Below are 18,518 nucleotides of genomic sequence, written 5' to 3'. Positions count from 1 at the left end.
CCAGGCTCAGCCTAGTCTGAAGGCCCTGCCGTACTTTATCAGCCCTAATTTCCCAATACAAAATACAACCAGCAGCTGTTCTAAGTACTTAATTAATTGCCCACACCCATTCTCATAATCTTCACAACTATTAAGTAGACCTCCCTAACTTCATTTTTGGTCTGTCTGGTTTCAGTGTTTATTCAGCAAATTATTAAGGGCCTCCTGTATGTCAGATGCTGATGGAAGCTGTGAGGTCACTGTAGTGAATATCATTTCTGCTCTAATGGAGCTTTTCTCTGATGCTGATATAGGCTAGGAAAAAAATAGATAAATGGAATTCCTTAGGGGGTACTTAGGTGTGAGAGCTCAAGGAAGACTATTTTCTAGAGAAGTCCCAGTGATGATTTTTAATGAGAAGAAGCTCCAGCCATGCAAAGCTGGAAGACCACAGGGTTCTTCCCCACTAGGCATGGCTGCCTTCCCACCAGAACCCTCAGCCCCATCTCACGGGACTACTTTAACACCCCTTGGGGTTTCCTATACTTGCACTGTGTTCTACCCATGTAAATCTCATGCAGGATCCACATCCCACCTCTGGAAGGCCAGCCCTGGTCATCCAGTTCACTTGAATGGCAGTTCAGGGTCATCCTGTCATCCTCCATGTTGCCTCCACTTTGGCCACCGTTGCTGGGCATGAGCATGGATTTGTGTTTAAAAAGCAGGATGACAAATTTCAGCATAAAACCTTTTCTCTGTCTTTCAACCTCCTCCCTCCCCTCTAGTGTGCATTGTGCATCCACATTATGCATTACCCAGACCTCCCCTGTGGCAGAAATGCCTGCTCAACCATAAAGATCAATTTTTCTTCTGGTGCCAGCAACTCCTTGGAAGAAAACATTCATTTCTCAATCCTGTAAGGGGTCACAGTGACCCTCCACTCACCCCGTACTTGCAGACATCTTTGGTGAACTTTATGTAAAATGCCAATATGCCATTTCCCTTAGAGACAGTGATGGGGACAGAACAGACTGGTCAGGTGACCTGGGGAGATAACAGCCTGCACCTAATGAAAGTTCTTAGCTTAAATACTTACTTATGACCGTATTAATGTTGCTAGCTATATTACCCATACTCTGCCTATTTTATAAGAGTATTGTTTCTTGCACTACCAAATGGGTGACAGAGCCTCCAATAAAAATAATGATGACTAGGTGACTTGAAACAATTACGAACATACAATTCTATAAGATCAATGATTGTAATAGTCTAACTCTAGATATGGGAAGAAACAACAGGTGGGAACCATTTCCTGGACTGTAACAGACTAGTAAGACAGGTGGTCCAGAGGCTTTTGGCTACTGTTAACAGGGCCTAGTCCAGCAACAGCACATGGAGTGGCCTATCAGTAAATTTCGTCTGGCCTGGGAACGAGCATTCCTAGCACCATGTGACAAATCAGTCACAGAATGCCTCCCAAACCTTAGTCGAAATTAAGACTGAAAGGGAAGCAATTGTAAAATAAAGAATGTAACCTACTGTCCAGTTCTACAAGAATCAAGTCATTAGCCACTGCAGTTGCTGACATACAACATACCCTGAAGGAATTCAGGATGAGGATTGGGACGAGGCGCTTTTTGCTCTAAAAGTGGCAGAAACCAGCCTTCAGACATATTTTCAAGAGAAAATCTTCTGAACCCAGTTTCTTGGCGTTTTCCCATACTTAGAGAAGAACTAAAACCATTAACTAAGCTGTTAATTCCTTGTGAACAGCAGCAACCTTCTACCAAGATGTGTGCTTCATTGCACATACCCCTTCATCGAAATCACAGACGCTGGCCTCCCCTACCGCTTCGTTACAGTCCTTGAGCTTTCTGGAAGAGCCCATAATCTGGAGTATAAATGGGGGGTTTTAATGTCACACTTCTTAACTGTGTGACCTTAAGCAAATCACCCCTAAATTCCATTTGGCCAGTCAGCTATTTACATTATACTGGAAACAATCCCTGGCCTTCCTCTTCTGGTGGAAGATCCAGTCAGTCCTGTTTCTTAGTAAACAATAGACTGAATCATTGTAGCGAACACCAGTTAATTTGTTTATCCGTCCTGGCTTCATCAACCTGGTTTCCGGTCCCAAAGTACTGAGTACCCAACTAGTCTTTGGCTACAGTAACGGAGTGTAACAGCTGGGATTATCTCCAAAAGTCGTCTGCTCCCGTGCCTCCCTTACACGTGGAAAGACACGGCTTTAAAGAGTCCCAAGCCACTTGTCGGATTTGATCTTCAGTCGGGCCACCACCTGCCAGCGCGCGCCGGCTGGCGGAGCAGCACGTGCGCGGCTCTCGCGAGCTACCCGGAGCCCAGAACCCTACAGCCCAGCCCCGCATGACGCGCGCCGCCACGTGACCCCGCCCCCTGTCATTGGCGGGACGGGCGGGGCGGGGCCGCCGCGGTGGCGCGGGCAGGCCGAGCACGGCCTGACTTGGCTGCGGGCTGTCTACGGAGCGGCTGGGAGGTTCGAGCTCTGTGCGGGGGGTGGACTGGCGGGCCGGGGAGGCGGGAGCTGCGGGCGTGGGCACCGCGCACGCGTGGGGAGCGGCTCCCGGATTCAGCGCGCGCGAACGAGGGTGGCCTCGCGCTACTCCTCGGGCCAGTGTGGTGGGGCATCCCTGTCACGTGACCGAAGAACCCGGGTGTGGGACGGGGGCCTGCAGACCACACCTCCTTCAGGCTGGAGGCGGGAGCGCGGGGGCGTGGCCAAAAAGACGTGACCCTCGAGGGTCTGGCCTTGGGAGGCCCTAGGGTGGTGTTGGGCATCCCTGGAATTAGGGGAAATTGGAGAAAACACCCAGCCTCTTATTACCATGGCTATAAGGAGTCTGGCGCCCTTGGGAACTAAGGTCCTGAGGGAGATGGAGGGGCTCGGGACTCCTGGGGGGAGCCCAGATCCGAGCTTGAAATGATGGAGTCGGGGCAAGTGAGTTCAGAGGTCCTTGGGTTCTGGTCCCGGCTGCGCCCCAAGTCTCAGTGAGCGCTCCGGCAAGCCCCTGCCTTTCTGGGCCCCCAGTTCCTGGCTCTCGTCCGCGGGCCTCGAGGGGCCTTCGTGGTCCGAGGCCTCACCTCTCTGGTCTGCCGTAGGATGGGCCTCTCCGCCGCGGCCCTGCTGTGGGGCCTCCCAGGGCTGCTCCTGACCATCGCCCTGCACCCGGCTCTCTCCCCGTGCCCCGCCCAGGCCTCGGTGCCCGCGCACCGGGACTACTGTGTCCTGGGTGCCGGGCCCGCGGGGCTGCAGATGGCCTACTTCCTGCATCGGGCCGGCAGGGACTACGCCGTGTTCGAACGCGCCCCGGGACCGGGCAGCTTCTTCACGCGCTACCCCCGGCACCGCAAGCTCATCAGCATCAACAAGCGGTACACAGGCAAGGCCAACGCCGAGTTCAACCTCCGCCATGACTGGAACTCTCTGCTCAGCCACGACCCCCGGCTGCTCTTCAGACACTACTCCAACGCTTACTTCCCCGATGCCGGCGACATGGTGCGCTACCTGGGCGACTTCGCAGACCGGCTGGGGCTCCACGTGCTGTACAACACAACCATTGCCCACGTCACTCTGAACAAGGATCAGCGGGCCTGGAATGGCCATTACTTCATCCTGACCGACCAGAAGGGCCAGGTATACCAGTGTAGGTAAGGAACCGGGCTCCAGAGCTCACCTGCTGAAGCCAGTGCCTTCCCTGGAAGAAGGAAACCCATTGGTTGGCCCGTAGGTGTGGGAGAAATGGGGGAAAAGAGGCATTTCTGCCCATCCTTGCTCCCACTGAAATCCAGTGCTAAGAGGTTCAGTTCAGCCATCATTTCCCAAGTGTTTCCTAGAAATGTATGTACTCAAAAGATACTTGAAAATTCTGACCATTTCTTTTCTCCAGGATTTTTCAGTCTTCAGTGTCTTCACATTCACTGAAGGACTCCAGCATTGGGTATTGAGCATTGTCTGAGCTTATGCACCCACAAAACCCTTTTTGAAGAGCATCTCCTAGAACTTGTGTTCCCCAGAATACATTCTGAGAAATACTGGCAAGTGTCCAGCAAGTGTTAGACAGGCTCAGTAGGATTTCTGAACTGAATGAGAAGGAGGGCCAACAGGCAGTGCTGCTGGATTCGGTTTTAGCTCGCTTTGACTTGGGAGAAAGCTTAGCATAATGTAGAGAAGCCAAATTCAGAGTTATATGTTATACCGCGCTTGTCTAATCCTCACAAGGGCCCTTTGAGGGAGGTTCACTGATCCCCATTTTACGGCTGAAGAACTGAGGCTCAGAGAAGTTAAGTAACTGGTGCTGTGTCACATGGCTAATAAGGGGTGCAGCTGCCACTTGAGTTCACATCTTCCTGACTCTGAAGCCTGTGTTTTTTTGGGTTTTTTTGCGGTACGCGGGCCTGTCACTGTTGTGGTCTCTCCCGATGTGGAGCACAGGCTCCGGATGCGCAGGCTCAGCGGCCACGGCTCACGGGCCCAGCCGCTCTGTGGCATGTGGGATCTTCCCAGACCGGGGCACGAACCCGTGTCCCCTGCATCGGCAGGCGGACTCTCAACCACTGCGCCACCAGGGAAGCCCGAAGCCTGTGTTCTTAACGCTGTGCCTGGCTGCCTCTCCCTTCCCGGCTGTCAGCCTAGCACCTGGCTCCAGGCAGGTGCTCGATCACGGTTCATTTTCTCATGCCTTTTGCCAGAGGCTCAGCCTTGCTCCTTGCTTGTTACAGCCCAAGGAGAGAAGGGTTGGGCCAATTTGGACCTTCTCATCTTAGGCAGCAGTGCTACAGTGTAGGGGGTTCAGATGTGAACAAGTGGACAGGCCAGAAAGCAAGGGGCCACAGAGGCTGCCAAGGCCCCTTCTCCAGGCCACCCGGTCCTGTTTTCGAAACTACCTTGTGATCAAACCATTCCTCTGCAGGCCGGCAGGGTCCAGCTCCCAGCCTGTCCACCACAAATTGTCATCCCCACCAGTAGAAAGAGCAAGACTCTGGAATTAGGCTGACCTGTGGTCAGATTCTGGCTCTGCTGTCTAAGGAGCTGTGGAGGTTGTGGGCCCACGTGGAGCCTGCATCTCCTCACCTGTAGAGCAGGCCGAATAATACCGATGCAGAGCTGCTTTGAGCAGTAAGATGAGGCAAAAAGCACTTAGTACAGGGCCTCATACAGAATCACCACTCAGCAGATTCTGCATCTGCCAGGCAAGTAAGAAACGGGGAAGCAGCACGTCTAGTTTCATTTTCATGACCAGGGTGGTACTTGGTGAGGCTGCCATGTTCAAAATTCAGTGAATTAGTCCATTGTTCATGGCGTCACCCTCTCCAAAGTCAGAAAGTAAAACTACTTCTCACGTTTGGTATAATCCCAGGAAGGTGTAAAGGAAACTGCACGCACTGGAGGCGCTCAGTGAGAGGCCAGGGTAAGGTCTCAGATGCACTGGGACAGGCCGGGAGGTGGGTGAGTAAATGAGCGGCCTGCTTTCTTTGAGGAGCCAGCAGCCTGGGTGAGGTGGGCGAGCCAGGCGGCAGGTCCAAAGAGGGATTTTTCACTTTGTGGTCTCATAGCCAAGAGGCTAAGCCATCCTCCTCTGTCTCCCGCCTGCAGCGTCCTTCTCGTGGCCACTGGCTTGTCCGTCCCCAACCAGGTTGACTTCCCTGGCTCCGAATACGTGGATGGTTATGAGTCCGTGTCCGTGGATCCCAAGGACTTCGTGGGTCAGAATGTGCTGATCCTGGGCCGGGGGAACTCGGCCTTTGAGACGGCAGAGAACATCTTGGGTGTCACCAACTTTATCCACATGCTGAGCCGCTCCCGGGTCCGGCTCTCCTGGGCCACCCACTACGTCGGCGACCTCAGGTATGCTGGGCAGGTACCTGTGTGTGCTGTGCTGCCGGCCCCTGACCCCCGCCCGACTAACCACCCCGGCCCCTGCGGCTTCCTCACCCGGCACAGACTTCTCTCTCTCTCCTGACATCCCCCTTGGGCCCCAGGGCCATCAACAATGGCCTGTTGGACACCTACCAACTGAAGTCCCTGGATGGGCTGCTCGAGTCTGACCTGACGGATCTGGCCATCCTGAAGGACCGCGAGGGCAAGTTCCACGTCACCCTGAAATTCTTCCTGGAGGAAGGCAACCGGAGTGCCGACGCCGTCCCCCTGCCCCAGGACGATAACGACAACTTCGCCTTGCGCGTGGCCTACGACCGGGTCATCCGCTGCCTGGGCTGGAACTTCGACTTCTCCATTTTCAGCAAGTGAGTCCGAACAGAGGGGAGGAGCTGGATCTCTCAGCAAAGCTCTCTGGTCAAGGCCCAGGTGGACAAGGAGACGCCAGAGGGCTTGAACAGATCCTCCCGTGCCATCTGGTCACACAGGGACCCAGAGCCCAGCCTCCAGTGCGGCTTGAATCCTGGCTCTGTCCCTGACCCACCACATCTTTAACGTGAACCTCAGTTAACTCTGTCTGTTAAGTGGATATCACTATACCTGCCTCCTAGGGTCATGGTGTGGATTGAATTTGAGCAGGAATGTAGGCACTTAGCTCAGCGCCAAGCCCGTAAAAAGTGTTTCATACATAGCAGCGCTTTTTATTCACGGCCCTTTCCACTCACAGGTCCCTCCGACTCTCCGCAGGGGGTGAGCTCAGCAAGAAGTACCCCCTGGTCAAAGCCAGCTATGAGTCCAAAGGGAGCCGGGGCCTCTTTGTCCTGGGGACTGCCAGCCACTCCGTGGATTACCGGAAATCTGCTGGGGGCTTCATCCATGGATTCCGATACACAGGTGAGCCCGGCAGAGAAGGCCGCTGTCCCCAGACAGAACCGTCCCCAGGGTTTGTAAAGACACGCCTGATTCCCTTAAAGCAGCCTTAAAGGGATCACTTAACAGCAGTTGGTTGTCATAAATTCCCTGTGGGGCAGGCAGCAGTGGGTTTTTGTGGTCTGAGGACACATCTAGAGAAGCACCAGATAAGGTGTAAAAGTAAGTACATCTGGGGGTGGCGTGTTGCCCACATCACCGTGATCGGCAAGGATGCTGAGCTTGGGACTGCTAACCCGGGGAAGCAGCTGGGTGGTCTCAGGGGTGAGGTTTCATAACCTCCCTAAGCCTCTGTTGGCCCTCCCAGATGTCAGAGTTGTAAATGAGGTGAATTCTTCACCCCGTAGAGCTGTTGTAAGGACTAAATAAGGTAATATCTGGAGACCGTGGAGCCGTGAAGCGTTACGTACACGTAGACTCTTTGGGTACCAACAAATTTCAAGAAAAGTTGCAAGTAGATTATATCAGCTTTTTCAAAACTCTCGGTACGAAGGGTACCAATTTTCTGTGCTCTGGGTAGCCCATTGGATGGGTGCTTTATTGCATGACGAGTGTTACGTGGGCCGGTTAATATGACCATAAAAACCCCATAAGGGTCCTTCATCCTGATGTTTCTGTATTTAATGTGATGCCTCACTTGCCTTAATGCTACTTTTTGCATTTCACTCTCCTTCCAGTTTGACAGGGAAAGATAATCATGCTTTGCTGTTGATTCCCAGAAGATCTGTTTTATACCCTGTGTATGTTGTCAGGGAAAGAAACCGAGAACGTTAGCTGTCTGTTTACCAAAATATGTGCAGATGGAACACACACACACACACACACACACACACACACACACACACACACACACACACACACACAGAATGGGAAGAGTCTGTCTCTCTAGCTGTGTCCCCAGCAAGAAACCCTCCTCACGTTCCCGTGCGTGTCACCCTTCCTGCACCTGCTGTCCTGACAGGTACTGCCCCATCTCTCTTGCTTCCCTCTGTCCCCTCATCTTTCCCCAGCTCACATTCTTAATTCTCCCAGCAGCCCCATCAGAGACATCTTGTTACTTCAACTCCATTTTTCATAGAAGGAAACTGGGGCACAGAGAAGTTAAGTCACTTACCCAAAGTCACCCAGCCAGTGGATGGCAGAGGTGGCATTTGAATCCACACCTGTCTTGACTTTGAGGCTCCCATCTGACCACTAAGCTTGAGGCAAATGGGAAACAATCCTGGACGGACAGGCCACCAAGGGCTGTGGCCGCTCCTACTAGCTGGGGACCCCACTAGAGGGAGGGGCAGTGCGGCTGTACACACAGTACATCCCGCCTGACCCTCCTCATCATTCAGCCGGAAAAAAAGGTCCCCAGGGGAGACAAGTAGAGAACAGCAAGGCAGAGTAAAGCAAGGTGGACGATGGTAACCTCAGAAGGTAGGGCCTGCTGGGAACCCTGCCCCTCCCCCTCCTGTCTCTCTCCAGTCCATCCCAGCCTCACTTGCCTGACTGGGGACCTCTTGGTCTCTCCTGACTGGTCTTCCTGCCATTGGTCCCCCTGGCTTCCCATCCAGCCACTCTGGTACCCACCAGAACACTGTTCTCCAAACAGAAAAACCTCCAGGGGCTCCCCAGCCAGCTCTTCGGCATCCAGGGTTTCGTGCACCCGGCACCAGCTCCCCTGCCCAGCCTGGCCCCCGCCTCCTTTGCAGAATGTGCCCGTTTCTCAAGGTTTTATGTCTTTGCACCCATGCCTCTTTTGTCAGGCCCCCTCCCCACACTTCCCTAGCTGTGTGATCCCTCATCCTTCCACAAAACGCAGCATAACCTTGTTTCCTCCAGAGAACCAGATGTCTGTCTGTGTGTGTCTCGTGAGGCCGAACATCCTCTCCTGTGACCGTTGGTCGACCCAGTCTCCCATCACGTGAACTGTCTGTCTGTGTCCTCGCCGTTACCGGCTTTGGGTGTTGTGTTGATTCATTTCGAGGAGCACCTGTGCGTGGTGCCCCAGTGTCACAGCTGTGTCAGGGCAGCCCCTGGTACACAGAAAATGTCCCCCTGTTGTTTGAGATAGCTGCTGCTTTTCTATCCTTCCAGAAATATACAGAGCATCTCAAAGTAGAACTTAGTAACAGATGGGGATTTCGGCTGTGCAGGGGAGGGAGTAGTCAAAGGTTTCCCATCTGGGGGTCTCTGATAGACATGGGGGCGGTGGGGACGGGAGAGCTTGCAGAGGAAGGCTCTGGGTCTGGCTTGGACGCATCACATGTGAGTTGACAGTGGCAGGACTTCCATATGCAGATGGCCTGAAGCCAAAGCGGGCAGTCTCGGGCCTGGGGACCAAATCCAGCCGTGCCCGTTCATTTCGCGGTCCTCTATGGCTTCTTCCCCACCAGAGGCAGAATTGAGTCAAGTGAGAGAGACCGTCTGGGCTGCAAAGCCAGAAACACTTCCCATCCAGCCCTTTTCAGAACACACGCGCGGACCCTGCTCTAAAGGCATCTTCTTGGAGCCGCGCATACAAGCGTGTCCCGAGTGCAGAGCTGGTGGGGCTCTGTGTCCCCCCCCCCGCCGCACCCCCCTCCCCGCCCCGGAGGCGAAAGATAACAATCTTAAGGGCAGCATGCCATTCCTCTCTCTGGCCGTTGCAGTGCGTGCCGTCCACCGGCTGCTGGAGCGGCGTCATCACGGCGTCACCTGGCCCTCCACCGAGCACCCCATCACACAGCTGGCCAGTGCCATCATCCGGCGCGTCAACGAGGCTTCCGGCCTCTACCAGATGTTCAGCGTGCTGGCCGACGCGGTCCTGTTGAAAGAGTGAGTAGTCCAGCCCTCGCCTTCCCACCGCCCTCGCCCTCACACGCCGTCGTGCTCCTCTCTTCCTGTTGCGTGTGTGGAAGAGCCCAGGGGCTCTTTCCGAAGATGAAGATGGCCGGCGGGGTGGGCAGGGAGGGCGGGGATCAGTCTGTTCTGGGGAAATCGGTGAAATCAACACCACAAGCTCTACTGACAGACAGACAAAGACGTGGGCGTGACTGCAGCTGCGCCGCTTTGCACCAGTGTGATCTGGGGCAAGTTAGTTAGCCTCTCTGAGCCTTTCTCTCACCTGCAAAATAGAGCTAATAATACCTACCTTGCAGGGCTGTAGGAAGGAGTAAAGGTAACTGGTAGCAAAGCATCTGGTACCAAACAGATGAGCAGTGAACTGCAGTGATGACGGGTCACCACCTGCGTGGATTTAAGAGCTCCTTGGGCCAGACCATGTCGGCTCCCGAGCAGCAGATCACAGAGGACGCTCCCTGAGGAAGAAACCATGCAGAGCAGGGCGGGGAGAAGAGCTGGGGGTGGTGAGCAGTGGGGCTGGTCCTGAAAGGACACAGGACAGGTGAGACGCCGCAGAGGGAACAGCCTGGTCCAAAGCCAGTGAGTGCAGCAGCACCTCGAGTTCAGGGACATGCAGGGAACTCAGCGGTGCTGGGAGCAAAACCCCCGTCACCCTTGACTCCTCTCTCTTTCATACCCATTCACCGCGTTCACAGCATCTGCCTTCAAACTGTGTCTAGAATCTGCCTCTCACTAGCCCCCCCACTGCCACCTTGGTCTGGACCATGAGCATCTCTCACCTGCACTGATACAGCAGCCTCTCACCTTTGACCCCATGCTCTGCTCTCAACATGGTGGCCGGAGCGATTCTTTTTTTTTTTTGACTGCTGGTGCACGCAGGCTGCTTCTAGTCGCGGCGAGTTGGGCTTCTCTTCGTTGCGGAGCACGGGCTCTCGGCGTGCAGGCTTCAGTACTTGTGGCACGCAGGCTCAGCATTTGTGGCTCATGGGCTCTAGAGCGCAGGCTCAGTAGTTGTGGCCCACAAACTTAGTTGCTCCACGGCATGTGGAGTCTTCCCGGACCAGGGATCGAACCCGTCTTCCCTGCATTGGCAGGCGGATTCTTTTTTTTTTTTTTTTTTTTTTTTTTTGCGGTACGCGGGCCTCTCACTGTTGTGGCCTCTCCCGTTGCGGAGCACAGGATCCGGACGCGCAGGCTCAGCGGCCATGGCTCACGAGCCCAGCCGCTCCACGGCATGTGGGATCTTCCCGGACCGGGACACGAACCCGTGTCCCCTGCATCGGCAGGCGGACTCTCAACCACTGTGCCACCAGGGAAGACCCAGAGTGATTCTTTTAAAACTTGAATCACTCGAATTCAGTCCTGTTCACTATCCTCCCAAAGCCCGCAGCTTCCCTTCCCAGCCCAGATGACACCCGACATTCCCGTCGTGGCACACACGGCCCTCCTTGACCTGCCCCCGCCGACTTCCCCTCCCCTCTCCCTCAGCTCCACTCCAGCCGCACTGGCCTTCTTCCTGTCCCTTGAACATGCCAAGGTGTTCACTCACTCCTAGGGCTTCTCCATCACTGGTCTCTCCGCCTGGCTCACCCCCTCCCCAGATACCCACTCAGGTTACTCAGCGTCTTCTGTCTTCTCTCCCCAGAGTAGGTCAGGGCTCAGCTGTGACAGTAATATTCAGGTGAGACGCGCAGGCCTGATCGGTGTCTGTACGCTGCTTGCGGGGGGGGGGGGGGGGGGCTTCTAGGCAGGAGAGGCAGGCGCACACACACGCCTGTCACCTCCGCCGCGGCACCGAGGGTCTTACCCCTGCCGTGTTGCCCCTGTCCCCAGGAATGCCACTGCTTTTGAGTACCTGGAGGAGTTCCCCATGCAGATGCTGGCCCAGCTGGAGACAATCACGGGAAGAAGGGCAAGGCACGGGCTCTTCGTCATCAGCATGGAGTACGGCCGGAATTTCTCTGGGCCCGACAAGGACGTCTTCTTTTACGACCGCTCTGTGGGGCACATGGAAGACGCCTGGCTGTCTAACTTCCTCCACCCTGTCATCTACTACTACAGGCACCTCCCCACCGGTGAGCTGGGTCTCCGCTCTCCCCCGAGCGAGGGCGCCCCTCGGACCCCAGCGCCATTAAGCTGTCAGGCAGTGCCCTCAGCTCACAGAAGGGGGGCCGCTAGGGGCTCTGCCTAGAGCCTAAATGGGGCAGATGGTCCGAGAACGATAAATGCTATTGCCAGATTCGGGCCCACACATCGGCCTGGGCAGGCCACGCGTGGAGCGGCGCCGTCACCTCCAGGCACCACGTCGTCAGAGGGACACTTGTCGCTGTCTCCAAAAAAGGAGGCTGACCGCGGAGTGGAGAGCGGGGATCTGGGGACTGACTCTTAGAAGGAACAGGAAAGGGAAGGGGGGAACCGGTTAGCGCAGGAGGGGGGCAGGGGAGGTGGGCAGTGTTTCCAGGGCCGTCCTTTCCTCGCTGTGTGACCTTGGACCATTACTTAGCCCCGCTGAGCCTCAGCTTGCTCGGGTGTGACATGGAGGTGGCCATGGTACCCTGCTTGCAGGATGAGGGTTAATGAGATGATACAGCACACCGCCAGCACGGTGCCCGGCGCCGAGTAGCTACCGAATGTTGACCGACCTGGGGGGCACGGCCGCTGCTTCCAAACTTGAAGGGACGTCCCCGGGAAGGGGATGATCTAAAACTAGAGGTCGTTCCAAAGGGCGGAGGCAGTGTCAACAGGTAGAAGTGACAGGAGCGCAGGCTGACGTTCCCTCTGAAGGAGCAGCGCGTCGTGAAAGCTGCCGGGGCGGGGATGGGCCACCTCCCAGAGTTTCCAGATGCAGGGACGGTCACGGCTTGGTGCCCTGCGGCGGGGACACACAGAAGGGCACCCACCAGGTAGGAGACTGCACTAGAGGGGCCCTAAGACCCCTAGGATGCAGGACCCCGAGTCTCCTCACAGAAAGGCCAGTTTCAAAGCAGCCACAATAGACCTCAGCTCCCGTTAAGTCTTAGAAGCAAACCAAGTTCAAGTGACTGGTCTTAGTTCTGCCCGCTGACAGTGCAGGGGAGGAGTCTGGTCTAGCCCCTCCCCCTCACGTCCGCCTTCCAGACGTTTGGAAGGACGGCGGAACCGGCTGACCGTGGCCCGTACGGAGGTGCGTGAGGAAGGCTGAGCGCAAGGGCCTGGCGGGCAGGCACCTGGGGTGCGGCCCTGGGAACGGAAGCCCCGCGCTGGGCGCTGACGTGGCGCCCGTTCTCCCCCCCCCGCAGAGCAGGAGGTGAGGTTCCGGCCCGCAGGCTGGCCTCTGCCGCGGCCCACCGCCATCCACCACATCGTGGAAGATTTCCTGACGGACTGGACGGCCCCGGTGGGGCACGTTCTGCCCCTGAGGCGCTTCCTGGAGAACTGCTTGGACACCGATCTCCGGAGCTTCTATGCAGGTAACGTGAAGTTTCCCGAAGGACAAAGGGGCTGAGCTGGAGGGCGAAGAAAACCAGGTAGATCCGTGCCCTGTGGGACTTCAGGATGTGCGTCTAGAAACCCAGACCCGAGACTTCCCTCTCCTACAACAGGAGGACTCGGCGTTCATGGAAACCCCCTCCCAGTACAGCACACCTGCAAACACTGAATAAAATGTCTTCTTTTAAAAACCGGCAGGAAAATAAGGGAAACCCCCCCCCCCAGAGGCCAAACACCAAGAAAAGCACAAACCCACCGCTGGATGAGAAATACCTGCTGATTGTCAGTGGCCTAGAGCCCGGGTAACTGCCCAGCACTTGGAGCTGGGAAGACGGTGCTGGAGCAGGGTAGGAGGTCTGTACCTCTGAGACCTTTAAACAGAGCTGGGATCTCAGTAGGTGAAGTAGAAGGCAGAAAGCACTCCCGAGGGAGAGAGAGGAGACACACGCTTTTTGGCTCTGGGTGGAGTGGGGGGAAAATCTCCCCTGAGGATTTCCATCCACGAGGCCTCACTCATATGAGTTTGGGGCCAAAGTTCACACTATCGTTGTGGTGCAGAAGTCACCGAAGTCAATGTGCGGCTTCTGTGAGGACACATACCTTAAAACTAGGCCTCAAAGAATTCCCCCAGATAAAGTTCCCGGGAACACGAGCTCCCAAGCAGAAATCACTCAACACATGAGGATACAAACGACCATGAGGGCGTGTCAGCAGAAGCAACACACTGTAGGGTGAAACCTACAAAGACTGTGGGAAATGGCACGGTCAGAGAGAGGATGTAAAGTATGGCCAAAATCTGTAGGTAAGTAAAAGAGAGATTACTGAAGATAGAATGAAAGGGTAGGACTACCAAAATTGACTGGGCAGCTTTGAGAAAGGTCCAAGTAGAACTTCTGGAAATGAAAATGTAAATCTGTAATTGGAAACTCAGTGTCAAGGTTAGTAGCACATTAGACAGAGGTGAAGGGAAAATTGGTGAACTGGATGGAAGATGGCTCTGGCAGTCAAACCCAAAGAGGGACTTGGGGAGAGAAGTCTCACGATCCAGAGGAAGAACTGACCAAAACAAGCCAAATTTTTGTCTTTTTTTTCTTAACCCCCTGAATTACCAGGATACCCACTCCTTTTTTCTGTCCAGCAAATATCTGTTGAACAGTGATTGTATATCACGCACTGTTCCTATCAAACCAGGTTAGAGACGGTCAGTCCTCGGCCTACGGGCCAGAGAGCAAGTGTCCTTCTTTCATCCCTCAGTCTACCTTGAAATAAAAATGTATATATTAAGGGAGATGGCTTAAAACAATACTTTAATAGTCTAAATGTGTATAGGTGCTCAAACAGCGGTAATTCATAGAGCAGAGCTAAGCAGCTTTGAAGTACTAGCATTCTGCAGACATAAACTCTGACCATACACTTACACATGAAATTACCCACTATAGGTCTAGAGGCCTCAGCTGCAAAACCTCTGTCTGTTTCTCGAGGTTTCAGGAGTACACAGAGATGCCAGTGCCCCTTAGGGAGTGTATTCCTACCCTGAGTTATGGCTCCTGCCGACCCATCATCACAGGCCCTGCAGCCTCCTGGCTCCTACTCCCTAGATATACTCAACAGTACGAGCCACTAAGTGCCACTGCCTTGAACTTGAAGGAATCCTCCCCACAAAGGGCCAGCTGGCAGAGGGTAGGCTTTCCCACCACCCGGTTAGTGGATGTGCAGCTGCTAGTTCTGGACCCAGATCTGCTGGGCTTCTCCACCCCCTGGCCCCTGCAGAAGGGGTGACGTATGTCATAGGAGGGAGGTGCTTGCCGAAAGGCCACCTCACTGCCCCCCTCCGTCCACTCCCACATCTGCTACCGTCCCTGCTCAGAGAGGATGGTCATGGACCATTCTGGCAGGGGCCCTCTGTACTACAAGTCAGAGGTAAGGTAGGAAATAGTTTCCCTGTGGCACCTCACAGCCTGATCACTCGTGTGAGCCTTACAGCATCCTTCGGTGATGTGCCCATTCCCTGAGGCAAGAGACTCAAGATGGTTTTCTGACACTCACTCCATCTTCCCATCCTGTCTCTAAATCCCTTAGAAGATTGAGCCCACCTCTGTTTCATCCTTTCTGTTCTTTAAGTCAAAGTTATATAAGTACTTGGCTAAAAGGCTTTTTTACCCACTTCCATTCCCATTCCCCAGAAGGAATGACTTCTAGCTCTTCTGGCTGTCTCTTAACATTTCTAAATAACATGTATCCACAGCTCTTTCTTCATTGATCAGATTGGACCTACACACCACCGTTCTGCTGTGGCCCAGATGAGGGTCTGGCAGTTTTATCTGTATGTCCCCCACGGTGCTTAGAATTGTGCTTTACACACAGTCTTTGCAGCTCAGACATTGTTGAGGGAATAAATCTTTGAAGGGAACTCTGAGCTCAAAATGGAACTGACCCCCAAGTTCCCAGCCCCCCCCCCACACACAGGGTGGCTCCTGGAAGAGAAGGCTGAGGGGCTGCTCCTGGGTGGCTGAGCTCCCACCCTGCTGGTGCCACACACAGCAGCGTGCGGGCCTCCCACCTCTGGGAGCTGAGCCGTCTCTTTGGTTTGCTTTCCTTTGGAGCCTTGTTTTTCCAAAATGTTGAGGCAGCCTCCCAGTCTTGGAACCTCAGGGAGGGATGCCATCCACGGCTACCCAGGTCAGACGTGAGATACCCAGAAAAGTCAGCTCCCAGGCTCAGGGGATGGAGAGAACTGGGTGAGGCCCCTGGGGCATTGGCACCCCCTCCCCTTGCACCTCTCCCCACACCTCTCAGCCCGATCTCCTCTTGCTTTTGTGCAGAGTCCTGTTTCCTATTCGCCCTAACACGCCAGAAGCTGCCACCCTTTTGCCAGCAGGGTTACCTGAGAACACAGGGGCTCGTGGGAACCGAGAGCCTCCGCCGGCACGGCGTGGAGAGCGGGCTCCTGTGGGGCTATGGCACTGCGGGCCAGGGGCACAGCGGCCAGCAGCCTGGCAACCACGGGCCAGGACAGCACCCTCTGGCTCCAGGGCCTCCGGCCTCGCCCTTCGACAGCAACAAAGAGGAGCTCTGATGGCCAGGCTTCTCCCGCCCGGGCCCACAGTCAGCCCTGCTCTTTCCCCACGGTTCCGTGCTCCCACCGACGTGATTGCCAGAGACACCTCAGATCATCGCAGTGACCGCACCAAAGCCACACGGAGGGCACGTAAGGGCTGAAGGGCAGCCACTCGGTGGTCTCCCCTCCTGTTCGGTTCAGGGGTGCCTGGGAAGTGGGGTCCAGGGAAAGCATCTTCTGCCAGATGGAAGGGAGCTGCCTTCCACACCGGACTTGTCTGCAAATGAGCTGTCACAGAGCACCAGGCTGGCCTCAGTTCTGTCCCCATCAAGTGCCCAGTGGTTCCTTTTCCTTCCAGTTGTCAACTTAAAAAATATTCACAACCGAAAAGCTGAGAGTTATGTTTTATTCAGCAGGAATTCTTAAGACTTCAAACCCAGGAGGCAGCATCTCAAATAACCCTGAAAGAACTGTTCGGACGAGGTGAGGGGGGAGCCAGGTTACACAGAAGTTGTGCAACAAAGGGCAGGTGGTCTGAACCTCAAAAGATTGGTGTTAATTAAAGAAAACCAGATATCCCAAGTTTAGGAATTGAGTGTTTTTCTGTATATGGGAAGATGCAAGAGTCTGGCCTCTGAAATCTTTCCTTTGATGCGCACCTCAGCTGTCTGGGGCTAATATCCTCTGTTTTCACATCCTGAGTTCCCTCGGGGCTCACCAGCTCACATCAGTGGTGGCTGCAATCACTGATGAGTGTGGCATCCTTTGTTTACTGATATAGCGGGAAATACTCCATTTCTCAGATCCTCCTCTTGGTTGGAAATTTGACCAATATTTGGGAGACATTTCATGACCAAATTTTGTCCCATGGCACTGGGAGGCGCATCCCAGATCAGGTAAAAATTTTTGTTGATGTGTCAGTCCAGGTGCTAGTTTCCAGATTAGGCCCTGTTGATAATTAAAGGTTCTCTGGATTGTCTGTCTTACTCGTCTACTATGATCCAGGAAATGTTTTCCCTTTTTGCTCCTTCCCGTACCTAGAATCACACTATTACAATTATTCTATAAGAGTCATAAATGTGATCTGTTTCCTCAAGATGTTTAGCCATCATCAATTTTGTTGGAGGCCTGGTTACACACTGGGTACCGTTAAGAGACAACAATCTTATAAAATAGACAGGATATAAGTAATGCAGCTAGTAATATTGACAAAGTCTTAGTGCAGCAGGGAGACACGAAGAATATAAACAATTTGGAAACAACAAATTAAAGCAATTATTAGTATAACTAGTTGTAATCCAGTCGCAGTAAACCATCAAGTCCACAGGAGGGCCAGCTGGCGGGGCCAAATTTTGGCAGGAACAGGTGTAGAGGGAAAAAGATAAATGTTTCATCTTTGTTTACAAAGGTATACCTTATCAACTTGTACATCATAGCATAAGAGGTTTTTTTGAAAAACAAAGATTAAAGCTAGTGTATTTCCCAAAGTCATAAAGTTATACATCATATTCATCAGTTCCTTCAGTCCCATGTAATTGATTCCTGTTGATCTGGATGAAGAGTTTTGTCATTTGTTACAGAGTTCAGTGGTATTAGCTAAAGGCAATCAGAAACATATCTGGGGACTTCCCTCCCTAGTGGCGCAGTGGTTAAGAATACGCCTGCCAATGCCAGGGACATGGGTTGGAGCCCTGGTCCAGGAAGATCCCACGTGCCACGGAGCAGCTAAGCCCGTGCACCACAACTACCGAGCCTGTGCTCCAGAGCCTGCGAGCCACAACTACTGAAGGCTGTGCACCTAGAGACCGTGCTCCGCAGCAAGAGAAGCCACCGCAATGAGAAGCCTGCGCACCACAACGAAGAGTAGCCCCTGCTTGCCACAACTAGAGAAACCCACGTGCAGCAACGAAGACCCGATGCAGCCGAAAATAAATTAATTTTTTTTAAAAAAGAAACTTGTATTTGTTTTTTATGAGTCTTCTTAAAAATCTTATTTTGTAAAAGCATCAGGACAAAACTTAAAATAGCATGGTTAAAGATCTGAGTACAATGCAATTGGCAGGAAACTTGGATATTTCTGTGACATAACATTTTAGGATAATAACTAGAATTATGACTGACAACATTATATCAGGGCACATCAGATGTTAGGGATTCCATATAAATTTTGGAATATCTATATTAATGACATTTATCCATACACTGTAACCTAAGGTTCATCTCCAATCACTTGACAATGTTTCCTAAGTAATTAAACATACCAGATAGACTTAATTAGTTTAACATTCATCTCTGAGATGTCTCAGGATTTTCCTTCAAAGCATCCCAGAGTCAGCTGTA

The 18,518-nt window shown here is 53.6% G+C and overlaps 1 protein-coding gene across 1 annotated transcript; it reads left to right on the top strand.

Annotated features, from left to right (window-relative positions):
- The first annotated feature begins 2,420 nt into the window (after positions 1-2,420).
- Positions 2,421-18,133, top strand: FOXRED2 (FAD dependent oxidoreductase domain containing 2). Its single transcript, XM_059080766.2, has 9 exons — positions 2,421-2,494; positions 3,118-3,666; positions 5,612-5,863; positions 5,998-6,261; positions 6,621-6,787; positions 9,460-9,625; positions 11,486-11,727; positions 12,931-13,101; positions 15,943-18,133. The coding sequence occupies exons 2-9, from the start codon at positions 3,119-3,121 to the stop codon at positions 16,194-16,196; spliced, it is 2,064 nt and encodes a 687-aa protein (XP_058936749.1). The 5' UTR covers positions 2,421-2,494; position 3,118; the 3' UTR covers positions 16,197-18,133.
- The last annotated feature ends 385 nt before the right edge of the window (positions 18,134-18,518 follow it).

This window comes from Kogia breviceps, chromosome 12 (genome assembly GCF_026419965.1).
Source record: "Kogia breviceps isolate mKogBre1 chromosome 12, mKogBre1 haplotype 1, whole genome shotgun sequence".
Lineage (NCBI taxonomy): Eukaryota > Metazoa > Chordata > Mammalia > Artiodactyla > Physeteridae > Kogia > Kogia breviceps.
Note: the sequence above shows the minus strand (reverse complement) of the source record. Positions and strands in the feature narration are given on the sequence as shown.